The sequence below is a fragment of the Bos indicus genome, chromosome 14, assembly GCF_029378745.1.
Source record: "Bos indicus isolate NIAB-ARS_2022 breed Sahiwal x Tharparkar chromosome 14, NIAB-ARS_B.indTharparkar_mat_pri_1.0, whole genome shotgun sequence".
Classification (NCBI taxonomy): Eukaryota; Metazoa; Chordata; class Mammalia; order Artiodactyla; family Bovidae; genus Bos; species Bos indicus.
Genome location: NC_091773.1, coordinates 64042728 through 64062476, shown reverse-complemented (window position 1 = coordinate 64062476; position 19749 = coordinate 64042728). Strand labels below are relative to the sequence as shown.

General features: G+C 43.3%; 1 protein-coding gene across 1 annotated transcript in view; it reads right to left on the bottom strand.

The window, feature by feature from the left end:
• SNX31 (sorting nexin 31) overlaps window positions 1–19749 on the bottom strand; it is an 81612-nt gene that overhangs the window by 24085 nt on the left and 37778 nt on the right. The window contains exons 6-9 of the mRNA XM_019973477.2: window positions 19014–19104; window positions 17110–17197; window positions 13230–13299; window positions 1534–1626 (exon numbers count right to left, since the gene is read on the bottom strand). Coding sequence (XP_019829036.2) covers window positions 1534–1626; window positions 13230–13299; window positions 17110–17197; window positions 19014–19104 — 342 coding nt within the window. The remainder of the gene's footprint in view (window positions 1–1533; window positions 1627–13229; window positions 13300–17109; window positions 17198–19013; window positions 19105–19749) is intronic.

The following is a 19749-nucleotide window of genomic DNA, read 5'->3' as shown; positions in this document are numbered from 1 at the left end:
CTAAATTCATGCACTCAAAGTGAGAGTTTTTAAAGATCACTATTAAAATAGTATGGTAAAATGATGTAAAACATTCAACCATAGAAAATAAACTTTGTTCTATGGCAAAAACACAAATTTTGTTAGAGCATAGCAGCATGGTTAAAAACAACGTTCTTACTAAACTAAGAAGTTTATAGGTCAGAAATGTCCTTAGAATTGGTAACTGTGTCCAAAGCGATAGCAACATGATATTCATCAAAATAAAAGCTGTAAGTATAAAAATTTGCAAACACTCAGAGAAATTGAACTCCAAAATTTCTGAGACAAAGCTGTAATGGAATACCAATGGGAAAGTGGGAAAGTGTTAGTCATTCAGTCATGTCAGACTCTTTGCCACCCTATGGACTGTAGCCCTCCAGGCTCCTCTGTCCATGGGAATCTCCAGGCAAGAATACTGGGATGGGTTTCCATTCCTTTCTTGAGGGGATCTTCCCAACCTAGGGAAGATTCTTTACCATCTGAGCCACCTGGGAAGATTTCTCAGTATGCTGCTGCTGCTGCTGCTAAGTTGCTTCAGTCGTGTCCGACTCTGTGCGACCCCATAGACGGCAGCCCACCAGGCTCCTCTGTCCCTGAGATTCTCCAGGCAAGAATACTGGAGTGGGTTGCCATTTCCTTCTCCAAATTCTCAGTATACCAAGGGGGAAAATACTAAATCATGACAGTATATGCTTTTTCCCTTTTTTTTTTTTTGCAACTCATCAATAAAATTCTAAAAATATGGTGACTTTGAAGGATGGCTTTCTATATCAACCTAAGTATAAATGAGTTACCTAAATTTTATTTGCATTTTCTTCAAAATCAGTGCTTTGGTGAGGAGCATTGGTAAAATATAAAGGTTTTTTAAAAAAAAGATAATACAATGAAGCAAAGACCATTTCTTCTGTTAAAATATAACTTTTCAGACTCATATACTTCTTGGGGGTATGTCCGTTGGTACTGTACCGTCTTTATGGAAGTTTTAAAAATGAACATTTAGAAATAATGTGAAGAATAATAGAACATGGATTCAAGACAGACAATGTTGGCTGCTGTGTTCAGGGACCTTCAGCCAGGAACCATACCAGGTGTTGGGAACACAGAGTATGTATTATATAAATTAGATGGACTCAGTCCTGGGCCTCGTGGTGCTCGCTGCCACAGTGATTTATAGAAGCAAATCCTGGAAACAATCTGACTTCCAATAATAGGAAATTGGTTAGCTAAATGATAACATAATCATAAAATGGAATACTCTGCATCATTAAAAATAATGTTGAGGGTCTATATTAATTAACTTGGCAAAGGATGCACACTATATTGTATTTTTAAGAATCTTTAAACAATAAGACTTTATTAATTTTATAATAAGAAAAATCAATGAAGGTATTCTCATTTTTAAGCCCCATTTTTAGTGCTTGATGGGTTTATAAATTACAGAAACAGCTGAATTCCAATATGTTTCTCTAACTCCCTTCCAAGAGATTTCTCTTGGTGCAATATTTCATTCACCTTTGTTTGGTTGTCTTCTTTCTGGAGATCCTCTAATTTCTGCCTCTGCACCTCTGTGGGTTTGGCCCATTCTTTTTCAATGTCCTGTATTGCCTTAAAACAATATAAGTTGTAAAATTAGCAAACTTAACAGAAATGAATTAACCTAACAAAAATATACTCGTGTATGAAACCCAAGTGGGCATATATAAGGATTTATCAGGTTATAAAGGTTACATTTAAAATTAATTGGGTGTGGGTACAATGGTTTGGGTACAACTGGTAGCACTTGGAAAAGAAAATAAAATTTTCTCTTTCCCCACACCACCCAATCAAATAAACACAGATAGGTTAAAGATTTGAATGTAAAAACCATAAAAGAACCAGAAGAAAGTAAAAGTATTTTTATCTGATCAATAAGAAATACCTTTCTAAGCTACAAAGACAAATAACATACAAGTGAATATATAATTACATAAAAATAATAAGCCTCCAAGAATAAAACTAAGAAGAAAATGGCAAACCAAGGCAAAACTGCATCATATGTGGCAAAGAGTTAATCTTATTTACATAAAGCAATAGTAAAAATATAAATACCTCTAATAGGAAAATGAAGAAATGCTATATATCAGCAATTAATAAAAAGGAATTCCAAATGACAAATACAGATTGAACCTCACTGGTAATCAAAGAATCTGTTTGCCTCTCAACTTGGTGAAGATCCATCAGTTCAGTTCAAGTCGCTCAGTCGTGTCCTACTCTTTGTGACCCCATGGACTGCAGCTCGCCAGACTTCCCTGTCCATCACCAACTCCCGGAGCTTACCCAAACTCATGTCCATTGAATTGGTGATACCATCCAACCATCTCATCCTCTGTCGGCCCCTTCTCCTCCCACCTTCAATCTTTCCCAGCATCAGGGTCTTTTCCAGTGAGTCAGTTCTTTGCATCAGGTGGCCAAAGTATTGGAGTTTCAGCTTCAGCATCAGTCCTTCCAATGAATATTCAGGACTGATTTCCTTTAGGATGGACTGGTTGGATCTCTTTGCAGTCCAAGGGACTCTCAAGAGTCTTCTCCAACAACACAGTTCAAAAGCATCAATTCTTCGGCACTCAATTTTCTTTACAGTCCAACTCTCACATTCATACATGACTACTGGAAAGACCATACCTTTGACTAGATGGGCCTCTGTGGGCAAAGTAATGTCTCTGCTTTTGAATATGCTATCTAGGTTGGTCACAACTTTTCTTCCAAGGAGTAAGTGTCTTCTAATTTCATGACTGCAATTACCATCTGCAGTGATTTTGGAGCCCAAGAAAATAAAGTCTCTCACTGTTTCCATTGTTTCCCCATCTATTTGCCATGAAGTGATGCGACCAGATGCCATGATCTTAGTTTTCTGAATGCTGAGTTTTAAGCCAACTTTTTCACTCTTCTCTTTCACTTTCATCAAGAAGCTCTTAATTCTTCTTCACCTTCTGCCATAAGGGTGGTGTCATCTGCATATCTGAGGTTATTGATATTTCTCCTGGCAATCTTGATTCCAGCATGTGCTTCATCCAGTCTAGAGTTTCTCATGATGTACTCTTCAAATAAGTTGAATAAACAGGGTGACAGTATACAGCCTTGATGTACTCCTTTTCCTATTTGGAACCAGTCTGTTGTTCCATGTCTAGTTCTAACTGTTGCTTCTTGACCTGCATACAGCTTTCTCAGGAGGCAGGTCAGGAGGTCTGGTATTCCCATGTCTTTAAGAGTTTTCCACAGTTTGTTGTGATCCACACAGTCAAAGGCTTTGGCATAGTCAATAAAGCAGAAATAGATGTTTTTCTGGAACTCTCTTGCTTTTTCTATGATCCAGCAAATGTTGGAAATTTGATTTCTGGTTCCTCTGCCTTTTCTAAAACCAGCTTGAACATCTGGAAGTTCATTGTTTACGTACTGTTGATGCCTGGCTTGGAGAATTTTGAGCATTACTTTGGTAGCATGTGAGATGAGTGCAATTATGCAATAATTAGAGCATTCTTTGGCTCAAAGAATGGTGTGATCAGATAACCACGATGGTGTGATCTCTCACCTAGAACCAGACATCCTGGAATGTGGAGTCAAGTGGGTCTTAGGAAGCATCACTACAAACAAAGCTAGTGGAGGTGATGGAATTCCAGTTGATTCATTTCAAATCCTAAAAGATGATGCTGTGAAAGTGCTGCACTCAATATACCAGCAAATTTGGAAAACCCAGCAATGGCCACAGGACTGGAAAACGTCAATTTTCATTCCAATCCTCAAAGAAAGGCAATGCCAAAGAATGGCAACGTGAAGACAAATATATATATAATATTCAGAGTTGGCAAGGGGTTAAAGAAATAGGAAGCTCATATAGATCTGACACAATTTAACCTGGTACAACTTTATGGAGATAGTTTGGTATTTAAATCTAAAACCATCTACAGGAATGATAAACACAGATTAAGAAAAATGTATTAATAAGGCTATTACTCAGATCAGATCAGATCAGATCAGTCACTCAGTCGTGTCCGACTCTTTGCAACCCCATGAATCGAAGCACGCCAGGCCTCCCTGTCCATCACCAACTCCTGGACTTCACTCAGGCTATTACTACTACCACTTTTAATATTGAAAAATTTTCAACTATAAATTGTGGCAAACATATGTATAATGCTTACTGTGTGTCAGGCAATGTTCTAATTGCTCTAAAATAAAAATCAACCCCAGCCCCTCCCCTCTTTGGTAGCTACTACTTTGTTCTCAGTATCTACTTGTTTGCTTCTGTTTGGTTTGGTTTGTTCATTAACTTTATTATACTATTTATTTATTATTTAATTTATATTTTGATCAAATCATACAGCATTTGTCTTTCTCCATCTAATTTATTTTAGCAAAATACCCTCAAGGTCCATCAGTGTTATCACAAATGGCACAATTTCATCTTTTTCCTGGCTGAGTAGTATTCCACCCAAGGAATGCTTGAAGCCACCAGTATATGAAAGAGACAAGGAACAGAAACTCCCCTAGCACCTTCAGAGGGAACATGGCCCTGCCAATACCTTGATTTCAGACTTCTGACCTATGGAACTGTGAGAAAATAAATTTTTATTATTTTAGAGCTCCTCCCCTATAAAGAAAAAGGTCAATCCTCACAGCACCTTATGAAGTAGGTACTATTAATATAGGTGATAGAGTTTAGGTACAATCAAATAATAGGTTATGCTACTATTTAAAATTATATAAAATATTTAACAACATGGGAAAAGTCTATGAGGCATTGGTACATGAAAACATGTCAAGTTACAAAATAAGGGCATAGTAATCAGGTCCTGATTTTTATAAAACAAAAAAAAATAAATATAAACCAAGCCCCAAAGACCTTGTATGTACACTTAGCAGTCAAGAAAAATGGATGTGTACATGAGTGAAATGAATTAATAGTATACGAAGTAAAACACTGAAAAAGTTAAGAGTTGATATGTATGGTTGATATAAGATTTGGGATGATGTTTACTTTTGTTTTTGAGTCCTTCCATATCTGCACATTTTTATAAAATGAAAACAAATTTTATAACTGAAAAACAATGAGAAGTGAATACACTATTAGGCCCTGTTGGCTGGGCTTTGAGTAACTGCCAGCAGCAAATGTTCTCAAACTCTGACTCCCTGACGGGCTGTTCAGTCCCCTGTCCTAATCTGCACTGCAGGTTCAAGCCGAACAACACTGGTCTCGATGCCAGAACTCACTGAAGACAGACGCCCCCTGGATTTCCTGAAGCCCTCGGCAGCTTTTCCTGTGCTCTTCCCCTCTTCTCCTGGCACGCAGCCTTCCCTTCCCCTTTATCCTTCCTGGCCCCAGGACAGGCTCTGAGATCAGCTTTCCATCTCATCAGCTGCATACACTTAGCCTGAGTGTGTGCTGTGCTAAGTCACTTAAGTCATGTCCAACTCTTTGCGACCCCGTGGTCTGTAGCCTTCCAGTCTCCTCTGTCCATGGGCTAATCCAGGCAAGAATACTGGAGTGGGTTGCCATGCCCTCCTCCAGGGGATCTTCCTGAGCCAGGGATCAAATCTACATCTCTTATGTCTCCTGCATTGGCAGGTGGGTTCTTTATCACTAGCTGAGATCATGCTTTAGAGTTTTCCACTGGCCCTCAAACTATTAACCCTTCTAGAGAAGAACCAGAGTCCTTTGCCAAAGTGTATCTTGTGCAACGTCTTATGTACAGCAATCTCACAAACAATTCTTTGCTATCAGGTACTTTATACCTTAGTATATGATAGTCTGAATATAGCATGAATATACTGAATATAGTATATGAATATAATATAGTATATGATAGTATATACCTTAGTCTGAATGTAAGTCTATATGTTATGACCCTTATATCACTGAGGGACAGGGTATGTCTTAGCTCCAAGAGGATAAAGAAAAGTGGAATACATTTTGATATTACTATTGAAGTTGGGGAAAAGGAGATGGATTTAAAGAGGAGAAGAAAAACAACTACTATTTGTTGAGACCTTTTTAAGAAAAGTTTTCTCATTGACTTTTTCCAAATTGTCCTGTGGGTTAGGAACATTTACCCCCATTTTAGAGATGAGTAAAATCAAGATCCAGAGATGTGATAACTTTCAAGACAATCCAGTAAGTAAGCGGCAACGGTTGGATTAAAACTCGGGTCAGACTACTCTACCAAGCCCTCCTCCTATTGCCCGAGACACTGAATTTTGACCACATAGGCAGCTACACACCGCAAGACTTTCTCCTTATTGTCAACTGTTCTCAAAACTGAACGTAGATACCATACCTAAGCTAAGAATGGAATTAGCATGGGTGTGAAGAAAGGAACACCTTTTCTTTCCTGAACTCACTTGATCTTAGAGCCCTGTAAGGACTGTTAGAACCTGGCAACGATGTCAGAGAGAAACCTGACAAAATATACAAGGTAAACAGCATTCGTGGTGGTAAGTAGGTAAGTACTAACTAAAGATACATCATTCATCATTAGAGGACCTGGGACTCTCAAATGTAGAGCTTTAAATATCCGACAGGAGAGGTAAGATAAATGTTTTTGTTTTACTACCCTTGAAAACCTTTGACCCTGATTATGATTTCACAAGTCATCACTCAAATATATTATATACAGTGCCTCGCTCCAGACAGTGAGAGAGTCAAGTTTAGATAAATGCCTCTACTCAGTTATATGGTTCCCCAAAGACTGCCTGACAGAGACTCATGTGGAACCTAATTTTTAAAATTGTGTGAAATCACATAAGTCACGGTTTTCATGAGCTTCAATCACACACACTCTAGTGCTCTCTGCAGAGTCTACAGCAGTGAGACATGGAGAGCGCATGCCTTTTCAAACAAGGCAGCAGCCACTCGGCTCCAGGTGGCTGAGGCAGAACAGACCAAGGCTAAGGAGCACTTTGGGTCACGGGGGTATTAGGAGGGTAGTGGGCAGCCCACACTCCCCTCACCACACCACATGCCCTGATGCAGGGCTTGACCTGCCTAGCGGAAGGGGCACCTTTTTCTAATTTGCACAAATTGTAACCAGGCCAGTGGTGGCCCAGCTGAAATGTAGGCCCAGACTGGACAGAGCCTTTGGTATTTTTTAGAAAATCCAGAAACTTCTATTTTTATAGGCAATCTTCCACTTTGTTTGTGGTTTAGTTGCTAAGTCGTATCTGACTCTTGAGACCCCAAGGACTGTAGCCTGCCAGGCTCCTCTGTCCATGGGTTTCTCCAGGCAAGAATACTGGAGTGGGTTGCCATTTTCTTCTCCAGGGGATCTTCCCGACCCAGGAATTGAACCCAGGTGTCCTGCATTACAGGCAGATTCTTTACCAACTGAGCTACGAGGGAAGCCCCCACTTTGTTTAATGTCACTTAAAGTTTTGAAAAGAAGGAAGTAAACACCTTGTGGGAATCCACTTGGCTCCTGGGACATCGCTAGACACACTAGCTTTAAAAAATTTGAGAGTATTTCTTAATGGTTAATTATGATGGCACAGTTATTTATCAGAGGAACTCCCCAGAATTCTTCGATTCACTTTTTAAAAGGATGATTGCTTCTCACTCATTCATATCTCCTAAGCGCCCAGGACACAGTCTGTGCCCTTGGCCATTCAGAGTCTAATTAGAGAGACGCAGATGTGAACCTGCATTCACAACACTGGGTGGGAGTGCCACGATGGAGGGCAGAACAAAATGCCAAGGGGGCAGAGAGGACTTCCCAAAGGAGGCAGCAGTTGTGGTTCCCTCCCTCCTGCTGGCCTTGGGCCCCCTTTCCATTTCTCAGGAGCTTCACTCAAATTTGAGAAATGATAAAGGCAGAGGTTGTTATGACATCAGCTATATAGTTTCTTGAAAACTTTGCCAGGCAAAGAGCTAAGGTTTGAATACCAGTCTGTTAAAGCTGGAAGAACACTTAGAGACTGTTAGTTCAGTCTCTTCACTTCACAGGGAGACATTGTAGTTCCAGTTCCAGAAGGAAGAAGTGACCAGTCCAAGGTCACCCAGAGGAGAGGGCCACTGACAGAGCAGGGACAGAAGGCATTTTTGAAACTACCGTTCAGTGTGCTTTTCAAGAAACCATCTTTTCCCAAGCCATAAGAGGAGGAAACACCATCAGTTTCTCTCTGGTTTACAACTCCTTAATGAAGATTGATAAACATCATAAGATTCTGCTGCTGCTGCTAAGTATGATGCTAGTAGTTCCTAATTCTTGTTACCCTGTATCCCTGGAAACCATCCCACAGAAACAATACTAGAATTAGGTGATGCATTGGCAAACAAACCGGACGTAACTAACAAGGCATTGTAATAGCAAGGAAACAGTGGTGCTAAGCCTCAGGGAACATTTAAAATGGTAAATTACATTCCAACTCATGTAACAGGGGTAAAAGTACATTGAACATGATTATGCATGGATCAAAGCAGGACGTGAAATGAGCTGAAAACTATATTCTGGCCATAAAAGCACAATAGTGAACATTAAACATTTAATAAGTGATATTTTGATTTGCCTTCTTAGAGTTTCATGGAAATCGTTTACTAGATGGTCTTGGTCTCTTAAAAAGTCACCTAAGGAGAAATGGGTGTGAAGGTTGTGACTCCTCCAGTGACATTCTGGCTGCTGGGTCCGCTGTGACTGCTCAGTCACACACCCACCTTCTCTGCCCTGTGCCAAAAAAGCCAAGGTCCCTTCGTGTGGCTGGTGGTCTACTGGGGGAGATCTCTACACAAATGATGCTCTATTTTGTCAAACTGAAAACTCCACTGATTTTATGATACCATAATCTTGTGTGACACTAAGAAAAAAGACTGCCAAATAAATTATGACACAGAACCACGAGGCAGTCCTGTGCAGCGTATCCCTCCTGGCGGGTAATTGCTTTCATTTCTTCTGAGGTATCTGGCGATTTCTCTCGCCTGCAGAGGCACTGCTCAGCCTGTGCTAGGCAGCCCTTTTGCTTAATCATAGTATAAAACAGAGCAGTTTCCTCTCTGTGTGAACATAAAGCACTTGGTTGTCACTTTGCAAGAAAATGTGAAACATGGAACTACAGTCATGTCTTCAAAGATGAACATTTGCTTTCCTGGTACAAAAGGGAACCCTGCCACCCTGTCTTTGCCTCTCTGCGTAAGCAGTAACTCCCCTTCCATCCAGAATCATACTTTTTGAAGTGATTTTAAATGACAATTAGACTCAACACATATATCAACAACACACCTAATCCTACTAAAGGGAATGGCTCTTTATCAGTTGCTACATAACAAACAGGGAAAAGGCAATGGCACCCCACTCCAGTACTCTTGCTTGGAAAATCCCATGGATGGAGGAGCCTGGTAGGCTGCAGTCCATGGGGTCGCCAAGAGTCGGACACGACTGAGTGACTTCACTTTCACTTTTCACTTTCATGCATTGGAGAAGGAAATGGCAACCCACTCCAGTGTTCTTGCCTGGAGAATCCCATGGATGGAGAAGCCTGGTAGGCTGCAATCCATGGGGTTGCACAGAGTCGGACACGACTGAAGTGACTTAGTAGTAGTAGTACATAACAAACCACTCCAAAAATGAAGACTTGCTAAAAATAATCTAATTAAAGCAATTGAATTGTTGAAAACAAGACCAAAAGTCACCTAAGGAAGTACATGTTTTTCCTCTTCTATGCTCTTTAGCAAACCAGAGCATCAAAATCCATCCTTTTACCTTTTTTTGCTATAACCAAACTACTGCAGGAGGTTCTATTAATGTTTTCTTGTCTCCTGAAAGAAAGTGAAAGTGTCAGTCACTCAGTTGTGTCCGACTCTTTGCAACCCCATGGACTGTGGCCCTCCAGGCTCTTCTGTCCGTGGGATTCTCCAGGCAAGAATACTGGAATGGGTTGTCATTCCATCCCCCAGGGGACCTTCCTGACCCAGGGATTGAACCCTCGTCTCCTTTGTCTCCTGCACTGGCAGGCGGGTTCTTTACCACTAGCCCATCTGGGAAGCCCTCCTTGTGTCCTGCTGCTGCTGCTGCTAAGTCACTTCAGTCGTGTCAGACTCTGTGCGACCCCATAGACGGCAGCCCACCAGGCTCCTCCATCTCTGGGATTCTCCAGGCAAGAATACTGGAGTGGGTTGCCATTTCCTTCTCCAATGCATGAAAGTGAAAAGTGAAAGTGAAGTCGCTCAGTCGTGCCCGACTCTTAGTGACCTCATGGATTGCAGCCTACCAGGTTCCTCCGTCCATGGGATTTTCCAGGCAAGAGTACTGGAGTGGGGTGCCATTGCCTTCTCCGCAACCTAGATAGCATATTGAAAAGCAGAGACATTACTTTGCCAACAAAGGTCTGTTTAGTTAAGGCTATGGTTTTTCCAGTGGTCATGTATGGATGTGAGAGTTGGACTGTGAAGAAAGCTGAGTGCCAAAGAATTGATGCTTTTGAACTGTGGTGTTGGATGTGTCCTAGCAAAGCTCATTAAAAGCAATGTCTGGAACTTCCCTGGTGGTCCACTGGTTAAGAATCCACCTGCCAATGCACGGGAAACGGGTTCGGTCCCTGATCCAGGAAGATTCCAAATGCCGACAGGCAACTAAGCCCATGCATCACAACTACTGAGCCCACGCTCTAGAGCCTGAGATCTGAAACTGCTGAGCCCACGAGCTGTAACCACTGAAGCCCCAACTACTGTTGCCTAGAGCCCGTGGTCTGCAACAGGAAAAGCCACTACAACGAGAAGTCCACGCACCACAACTAGAGAGAAACTCTGCTTGCCGCAATTAAGAGAAAGCCCGCAGGCAGCAATGAAGACTCAGCAACCAAGAACAAATAAATAAATAAAAGTTAACATTTAAAAAGGGTTTTACCTGTTTTTTTTTTTAAGTAACATCTGAAACTTCTCCCCTCTCTTCAATTCTGCCTTAGCTTATGAAAAGCTACAGAGTACAGCAGTTTAGAACCACGCTACATAAAAGCCACCTGCAAATGTGTTTTTAAATCCCTTTTCCTAATCTTCCATGTCTAAGCCTACTCAATCCTTTGTCAGCAAACTTTATTTCTTCTTCTTAAAAACAAAGATGGCCAGGATGGAGGGGACACATGTATACCTATGGCTGATTCACACTGATGTATGACAAAAACCATCATAATACTCTAAGGTAATTAACCTCCAATTAAAACAAATAAATAAACTTAATTTAAAAAATGTAGATAGCACCAACTTCCTGACAGAGTTATTATGAGGCTCAATTAGTACAAAGTCGGAGAAGGCAACGGCAACCCACTCTAGTACTCTTGCCTGGAAAATCCCATGGACGGAGGAGCCTGGAAGGCTGCAGTCCATGGGGTCGCTAAGAGTCAGACACGACTGAGCGACTTCACTTTCACTTTTCACTTTCATGCATTGGAGAAGGAAATGGCAACCCACTCCAGTATTCTTGCCTGGAGAATCCCAGGGACAGAGGAGCCTAGTGGGCTGCCGTCTATGGGGTCTCACAGAGTCGGACACGACTAAAGCGACTTAGCAGCAGCAGTACAATGTAGGATCCCCCAAAAGGATTAAGGCTAAGGTCATGTCAGGAATAGTTCTAGTTTCTGGAGATAATAGCAGTAAACAAACAAACCCCCAATTTCATGGAGAAATCATTCTAGCAGGGAGAGACAGAGTAACTCAAATTTTTTATATAGTGAAATGGTAGAAATGCTAAGGAGAAAATAAAACAAGTGTCAGGATGTGAGATTTATTCTGAGATGGGATTTATTTATTTATTAAATAATAAATAATTTATTATTCAAACCTTGGGAGGGTTTGAATAGGCCAGGAATTCGACCCACCGTTCTGGGCTTGAGAATAAGCTGTTGGGTAATTTCAAGGAAATCCTTAAAAGAAGCTTCCAAACTTCCCTCCAGAACTCTCTAAGCCAGGCCTGGGAAAGGATGGGCCTCCAAAGATGCTGCCCTGTGAAGTTGAACAGTGGCAGGGAGCTGGGGAAGAAGTGGGGGCTGAGGTGGGGGGCTGAGGTGGGCGGCTGAGGTGGGGCGCTGAGAGGACTGAGGTGGGGGGCTGAGGTGGGGGGCTGAGGTGCTGAGGTGGGGGGGCTAAGATGAGGGGACTGAGGTGGGGGCTGAGGTGCGGGTGCCCGGCGATACATCACAGGGGCAGCATCTGCTGACCTCCAGACAGATAAGCAGAACCTTCACTGCATGAGTCGGAAAAAGAAAGGAGGCCAAACTCTAAACGTGCTTTTCTGTGGATTGAGGGGCAGGAGTAAGGCAAGACCAACTACATCATTTGCAGGACTTAGTACAAAATGAAAATGTGGTCCTTTTATAAAACTTTAAGAATTTTAAGATGTGACAGCAGAGAGTGAGACAAGCCTGGGGCCCCTCTGAGCGTGGAGGGAAGGGGCAGTGCAGCCTCACAGGCCACTTGCCTACGAAGCTGGCCCTGGAGACAAGTACGCTACTTGTTGGTTTAGGAAAAAAAGATTATGCTAAAGTGAGATTTAGGGACCATGTGTGACTTTAAATTGGCTTCCCCGGTGGTTCAAATGGTAAAGAATCCATCTCCAATGTAGGAGACCTGGGTTTGATCCCTGAGTTGGGAAGATCACCTGGAGAAGGCAATGGCAACCCACTCCAGTAGTCCTGCCTGGAGAATCCCATGGACAGAGGAGCCGGATGGGCTACAGTCCACGGGGCCGAAAAGAGTCAGACGTGACTGAGTGCCTTTCACTTTCAGTTTTTCTGTGACTTTAGATTAGCAGGGCTGTCCTTTCCTGGCTATTAAATTAGCCTAGATGATGGAATGTCAGCTGCCAGTGTGGAGAGATGGTTAGAATGGAGGTAGAATTATTTTCCCTCAAACCCTACTTCTCTTAAAATATTTGTTTATTTACTGTGATTAAAATATGCATAACATTTTAACCATCTAGAGGTGTACAATTCACTGGCTCTAAAAACACTGACAGTGTTATATAACCACCACCTCTCTTTATACCTAAAGCTTTTTCATTATCCCGAGCAAAACATCTATCCCCATTAAACAACAACTCCCTCCACCCCAGCCCCTGGTAACCTCTGTTCTAGTTTCAGTTTATAGGGATTGGCCTCTTCTAGGTGTCGCCATAGAATTCTGAACTGCCACACACACCTTCTCTGTTTCAAGGCCTATAATATCTGGTGTTCTGATAGCCCTTGGTTCCCCTTACCTGCATGTAGATCAGATCTACAGCTGTTCTGCAGTCCATCAGCCTGGCGTCAAGGGATGGGTCCAGGTACCTGCATGATTCAGGAGTGTTCAGTTAATTTATGACACAGTAGATGGTCATACCTGGGTTGGCATGCTCTCTCAATTGGTGGCCCTCAATGCCTTGAACCAAGGCCCCTTTTCCAGCACAGCCACAGTCTTCTGCCTGCCTAGTCTTCCGGTGACCTCTGACCTCTTCTGTTTCCCATTGTCTTTATGCTGCTGCTGCTGCTGCTAAGTCGCTTCAGTCGTGTCCGACTCTGTGCGACCCCATAGACGGCAGCCCACCAGGCTCCCCCATCCCTGGGATTCTCCAGGCAAGAACACTGGAGTGGGATGCCATTTCCTTCTCCAATGCATGAAAGTGAAAAGTGAAAGTGAAGTCGCTCAGTCGTGTCTGACTCTTAGCAACCCCATGGACTGCAGCCTACCAGGCTCCTCCATCCATGGGATTTTCCAGGCAAGAGTACTGGAGTGGGTTGCCATTGCCTTCTCCAACATCTGCTTATTTAACCAATATTTACTGAGCAACTATTATATTCCAAACCCTGAAACACATCAGTAGACAGAGCAAAGTCCATGCTCAACTTATATTTTATTTGAGGGGAAAAAGAGAGAAATATGAACTAAATGGGTAGACAAATGAGACCATTTAAATAACTGGTAAATTAAAGCAAGAAAACAAGACCCAGAATAATAAGGTGTTTAAATAATGTTGATAAATACTCAATTCTGCTCAATGTTTCATTATCTCTGTTCTTGGTGAATTATAAAAGTCAGCCATAATATATTTACACTCACTTATTCTTGACAATAAACAGAATGAACAACAACAAAATTAAGGTTGATTTCATCTGAATAAAAATAACCCAACTCTGGAGATACAAGGATTTTGCAGCTGTTACAACAGAAGCCTGTGAAAACACACTGCCTGATTCTTAGGATCTGACTCATTGTAAGCCTATTTAGTGCCCTCTGTGAGTAGACATGCACAAAAAACAAGGCTTTAAGGAAATGGTCCACATTCCATTTACATCAAGCCTCAAGTCTCAACGCCCCCTTCCCACCGGCAATTCCCGGTATAGCCATCTGCCCTGTACCCACATCCATATCACTGTCCTATGCCCAGGCCGCCTCACCTCTTGCCTGAGCTGCTCAGGTGACCTTCTCACCAGACATTCCGCCTCAGTTGTGTCCCTCAGTCCCACACTCCACATGTGAACTGGAGTAGTCTTTCCCAAGGAACCTTTCAGATGCTCATAGTCCCAGGGATTGGAGCACTTATCCTGTTGACTCCCAAGGCCCTTCATAGGAGATCCCACTTTCATTTCCAGTTCTCTGTCTGACCTCTCTCCCCTGGCCCACACTCTATACATTCCAACCTTGTCTTCTCTTTTCTCCCTCCATTCAAAAGACCACTCCCCTCACCTGCCTTCTTCCTGGACTTATTGGCCTCTCCCACAAGCCTCACCCTCGTGTCTCCTATTCTGGTCCCTACTCCCCAAGGCTGTGTTAGCAACCCATCCCCTGGGCTTCCTCAGCTCCCTGAATTTACCCTGATCTCTGCTCTGATCAAGCTGGTATTACACCAGATATGAAGATCTCTGAGCCCAGGGGCTGGGTCCTATTCAGACCCCTTGCCCCTCTGGACCTTGGCAAAGGGACTTGCAAATAGCAGAGCTTCATGTTTGTCTAGCAGATCCAGGATTGCCAGGATGAAGTGAAGTTACACATACTATGTGAATGCAGTAGCCAGCCAAGACCGGACTGAAACCGTCAGGAGAGGGTACGCCAGGGTTGGTCTATCATCAGTCTGAAGGCAGAGTGAGCAGAATCACGGAGCTCAGCAGAGGAGGGGGAGGAGATGATGGGATTGTCATAGACCAGGAAAAGGATGAAAATACAGATGCTCGAAGATCAACTTCATTCTAGCGGCTGGGGAGAAGCAACTGAAGCGTTCCTATGTATGTTCCATTTAGCTATTTCACCCCTGCACCCCAGGTGCCCTATGTGGCAGAGATAACAACTGTTACACCAGAGATGGAGAGCCCCCAGACTCACCCCAGACCGGAGCTCTGAGAGGCCACGGCAGGCCACCCTCTGGTCTAGAAGGAACTATACCATCTTTAGCAAGAAGCATCAGGGAATTGACAGAAAAATCCCTAAAACTCGACTTGTCCTCACCGACAGCCCTCACCTGCTGGGGCTTCCACAGCAAGTGGTAGCCGACCTAGCCTCCCTGCTCCCACCTAGTGAGGGCTCCCTCAGGACAGAGGGCCAGGACCTGCAGGATCCTGCCCCCAGACTCGCCCCTTCCAGTAACCTCGTCCTCAGCTCTAAGAGCTGAAATAGGCCCTCCTTTCCTCTTGGTCCCCACGAGCAAAGGCAATCTGCCTGGATCTGAAATGCAGGCTGATGATGGGGTAGACATTTTATCTTGTACTTATGATCTAGAGTTTATCTATTTGATGTAGACCCAGGCAAAGCCCAATTTCTAATTCAAGTTTAAGATGAGGGACAGAATCCTCATCTCTTAGAGAGTTCGTGGACAAAACAGTCTAATCCAGAGGGTTTGTTTTTTAATTACAATTTTCATCATGATTATTATCACTATAACAATAAAAAACATGACCAAAATTTATTGAGCACATAGGATTACTTCATTTAACTCTCACTATAATCCTGAGATAGACTCTATCATTAATATTCTCATTTTACAGATAAAGAAATTGAGGCTTAGAGAGCTTCAATAACATGGCTAGAGTTATTGAGCTAAACCCTGAGACGCACATATTCAGATCCCAGGAACAACTGTGCTTAGCCACCTGTTACTCACTAAAATCTCAGACAAAACTGCAACCTTTTTGCCTTCTCAGGACTCTCTGCCACATATTTCAATTATTTCTCAGAATACTTTCGAATAGCAGTACATGAACTTCTAGCCTTGCTGGGAATCCCTTTCCAAAATTTGAAGCCACAGCCTGGAGCTCTAACAAGGCACCACAAGGTCAAGATTATTACTATTCCTTGATTTCAAATGCCTTTCTTTAGAGCTTCTGTGTTCAGATTACAGAATAACTGGGCCAGCAGAGAGTAAACCAAAGAAGCAATCCAAGACAGCCACAGTGATATACACTGGGAAATACAGACTAATCCGCCCCCCGTGCCAATGGAGAGTGTCCTGCTTCTCACTGTTATTTTGTTCACTTGTTCTCCATAGGATCCCTTGTATCTGGGGGAAATAAAGGTGTTTTCTGCAAAAATACAGCAGATTTTTTCCCCCTAGATTTCATCTTCTCAATCTAGGAAAATATGTCAGGCTCTGGTAAATAAGCATGTATAATTGGAATCCATTAGGAAGGTAAGCTGAATACATAGAGTTCAAGTTCACTGCAAATTAGCTGAGTCCTCTCTGCCTTCAGAAAATGCCATAGTTCAACAGATAAATCAGACTTGCTTGTAATCATCAATAAACTCCTTCAATTAAGTAGTCAGTCATATATTCCAAAGCAAACCCTGCAATTACTTGCCATTACCTGCTTCAATTCCCAGTCCCCCTACCCCCAGCCTTATCTTCATGGTTGCCATCCTTATGATACTATCCCTCAGGTTTTTAATCTGAGCCAGTGAAAGTCATCCTCAACAGCCTATTCTTTAGGACAAATATTCTGGTTCATTTCCTCGCCCTGCCCTCCTTCACTGCTTTCCTCTTGACCTTCCCCAAGGCCCTGAGCTCTGTCCAGCTGTTAGACTGTAAGCTGGACGTGGTGAGATTCAGACAAGTTCTTATTAGCAAAGCTAAGATATCCCGAAACACTCTGTCATCATTAATGCTTACTCACCACTTCCTGAGTCCAACCTTGCAGTTTTCCACTTCAGAACTTCGAAGGCTAACACATGGGAGTTCAAAGTCGGCCAATTTTTTCACGACTAGAGAAAGAAGAAAGAGTCTTCCTGGTTGAAATACATACATATTTACACACAGTGTTTACATACAGTGCTTTAAAGAGATAAAATAGAGCATTAATATTGGAAGGAATAAAATCACATTAATAATATTCTCTTGCATTTGTATACAATTTTTAACTTTCTAAAATTCATTCAAAAAATGAGTAGCCTTTGATCCTCATAAAAGACTAGTGCCTTGGGCTTTCCTGGTGGCTCAGTGGTTAAGAATCTGCCTGCCAGTGCAGAACACACGGGTTCGAATCCTGGTCCAGGAAGATCCTACATGCTGCAAACAAAGCAACTAAGCCTGTGCGCTACAACTATTGAGCCTGTGCTCAAAAGCCTGGGAACTGCAACTCCTGAGCCCTCCCGCCACAGCTCCTGAAGCCCACATGCCCTGGAGCCTGTGCTCAGCAACAAGAGAAGCCACCGCAATAAGTCCATGCATCACAACTACAGGATAGCCTCCGCTCGCTGCAACTAAAGAAAAGTCCACGCAGCAATGAAGATTCAGTGCAGCTAATACATTTTTTAAAAAAACTTCACAGGTATTTAAAAAAAAAAAGGGGGGCCAGTGCTTTGAGTAGGGGACATTTTCATTGTGATGCGGATGAAGAAACTGGGGTCCACAGAGATCCAATGCCTTCACCAGCACACCACAGCTCCTGGTGGCCAAGTTAAGAGGTTTTCCTAACTTCCACCTCCAAATCACCTCCCCAAAGCACCTGAGAACATATATAAACTACTCAGAGGTAACATACCATTTCACAACAACAACAACAACTTGTAATTTCTAAAAACGCACTGCAGAGAAAAGCGAAACACATGGGAAAAGACCCTGATGCTGGGAAAGACTGAAGACGGGAGGAGGGGATGACAGAGGATGAGAGGGCTGGATGGCATCACCGACGCGATGGACGTGAGTTTGAGTAAAGTCTGGGAGTTGTTGATGGACAGGGAAGCCTGGCTTGCTGCAGTCCGTGAGGTCACAAAGAGTCAGACAAGACTGAGCGCCTGAACTGACTGAACTGACTGATATGAAACATAATGTCATCGGTCACTATCTCACTGCAAGTAGAGTTTTTTAAAGGATCTAAGAACTGAATTATACCATCCACACTTTCAAGCAAATATTCCTTAACAAGGAGACATGATGGTCTGATGGGATCTGCTGATGCCCAGAGTCCAGCACTCCAGACAAGGGGGCTGTGGCATGGCTGGCGGCCAGCAGCCAGGGCAGAGATGAAGGTGCGCCTAGATAGCAGGACTGGGGTCAAGAGCCCCCAGAGGAAGTGTAGTTACTGGAAAGAACTGACGTCTTGCTCCTGACTTCACTGCGTCTCTGGAGCTGCTCACCCCAGCTCACCCCGAGGTCCAAGGCACAGTGAAAGTGAAAGTGTTAGTCCCTTAGACATGTCCAGCTCTCTGCAACCCCATGGACTGGAGCCCATCAGACTCCTCTGTTCATGGGATTCTCCAGGCAAGAATGCTGGAGTGGGTTGCCATTGCCTTCTCCAGGGGATCTTCCCAACCCAGGAATCGAACCCAAGTCTCCTGCATTGCAGGCAGATTCTTTGCCATCTGAGCCACCAGGGAAGCCCAAAGGCATAACCTCAACCCCCCAAAACAGATGTCCAGTCCAGGAGCCAAGAGTCATAGTAGGGACCACACACTGGGAGTTCCCTTTGAAGTGAGTGTAACCGGCCCCTCAGTGGCAATCCTTCATCTCCTGGCTGAGCACTTGCCCACACCAGCCTGTACCATCTCAGGCTGCCTGCACCTCTTCTGTCCTTCTTACCAGACAGCCTGCCTTCTTTGCAAAACTGAATAAGAAATAGGCTGAAGTATTCCAGCAGCTCCTGACACAGTCCAATGTTGTGTGACACCACCTTTAACCAAAGACAAGAAAAAGGGAAAAGTTAGGAGCGGCCACCTGTAAATGCCAATTAAAAAGAGCTTTAAGGGGGCAGTAGACACTAAGAGAACTCTTTCCCAAATCTAAAAATGGTTCATACTCATTTTAGAAAATTTAGAAATTAAAAAAAAAATACAGTAAAGAAAATAAAACTTGGTCCCCCTGCAATGGACATGAACTGGTCCCAGCTGAGACTGGTTTGTCCCATCTCACATGCAGGCACGTCTTCCCAGATGGTTTTGGTCTTTATTGTCCCCTGGGGGCAGTAGCCATTCACCACGATCATTGGTCCAACTTGCCTGCCCCAGGGGCCGGATTACCAGATCCTGGGAAAAGGGATGTTCCCCACCACTTGGCTGGCGTATGAAAGTATACAGGATAATGTCCACCTGTGATACCCCAGGCTTCCTTCTCTCTGCTGTCTGCTGTGATGGTCAAGTCTAATTCACGTGGCTTTTGCTCAGTGAAACCTCAGATCCTGGGCACAGGCTGCCTTCATTTCATATTCCTCTTTGACCTTTACCTCCAACAGCTTTCATTTCAACACAGATGATTTCATTTGAGGCCGTAACCTTGTAACATTTCACGTCCATTCACCCTCCCTCAGCAGGAACGTTCC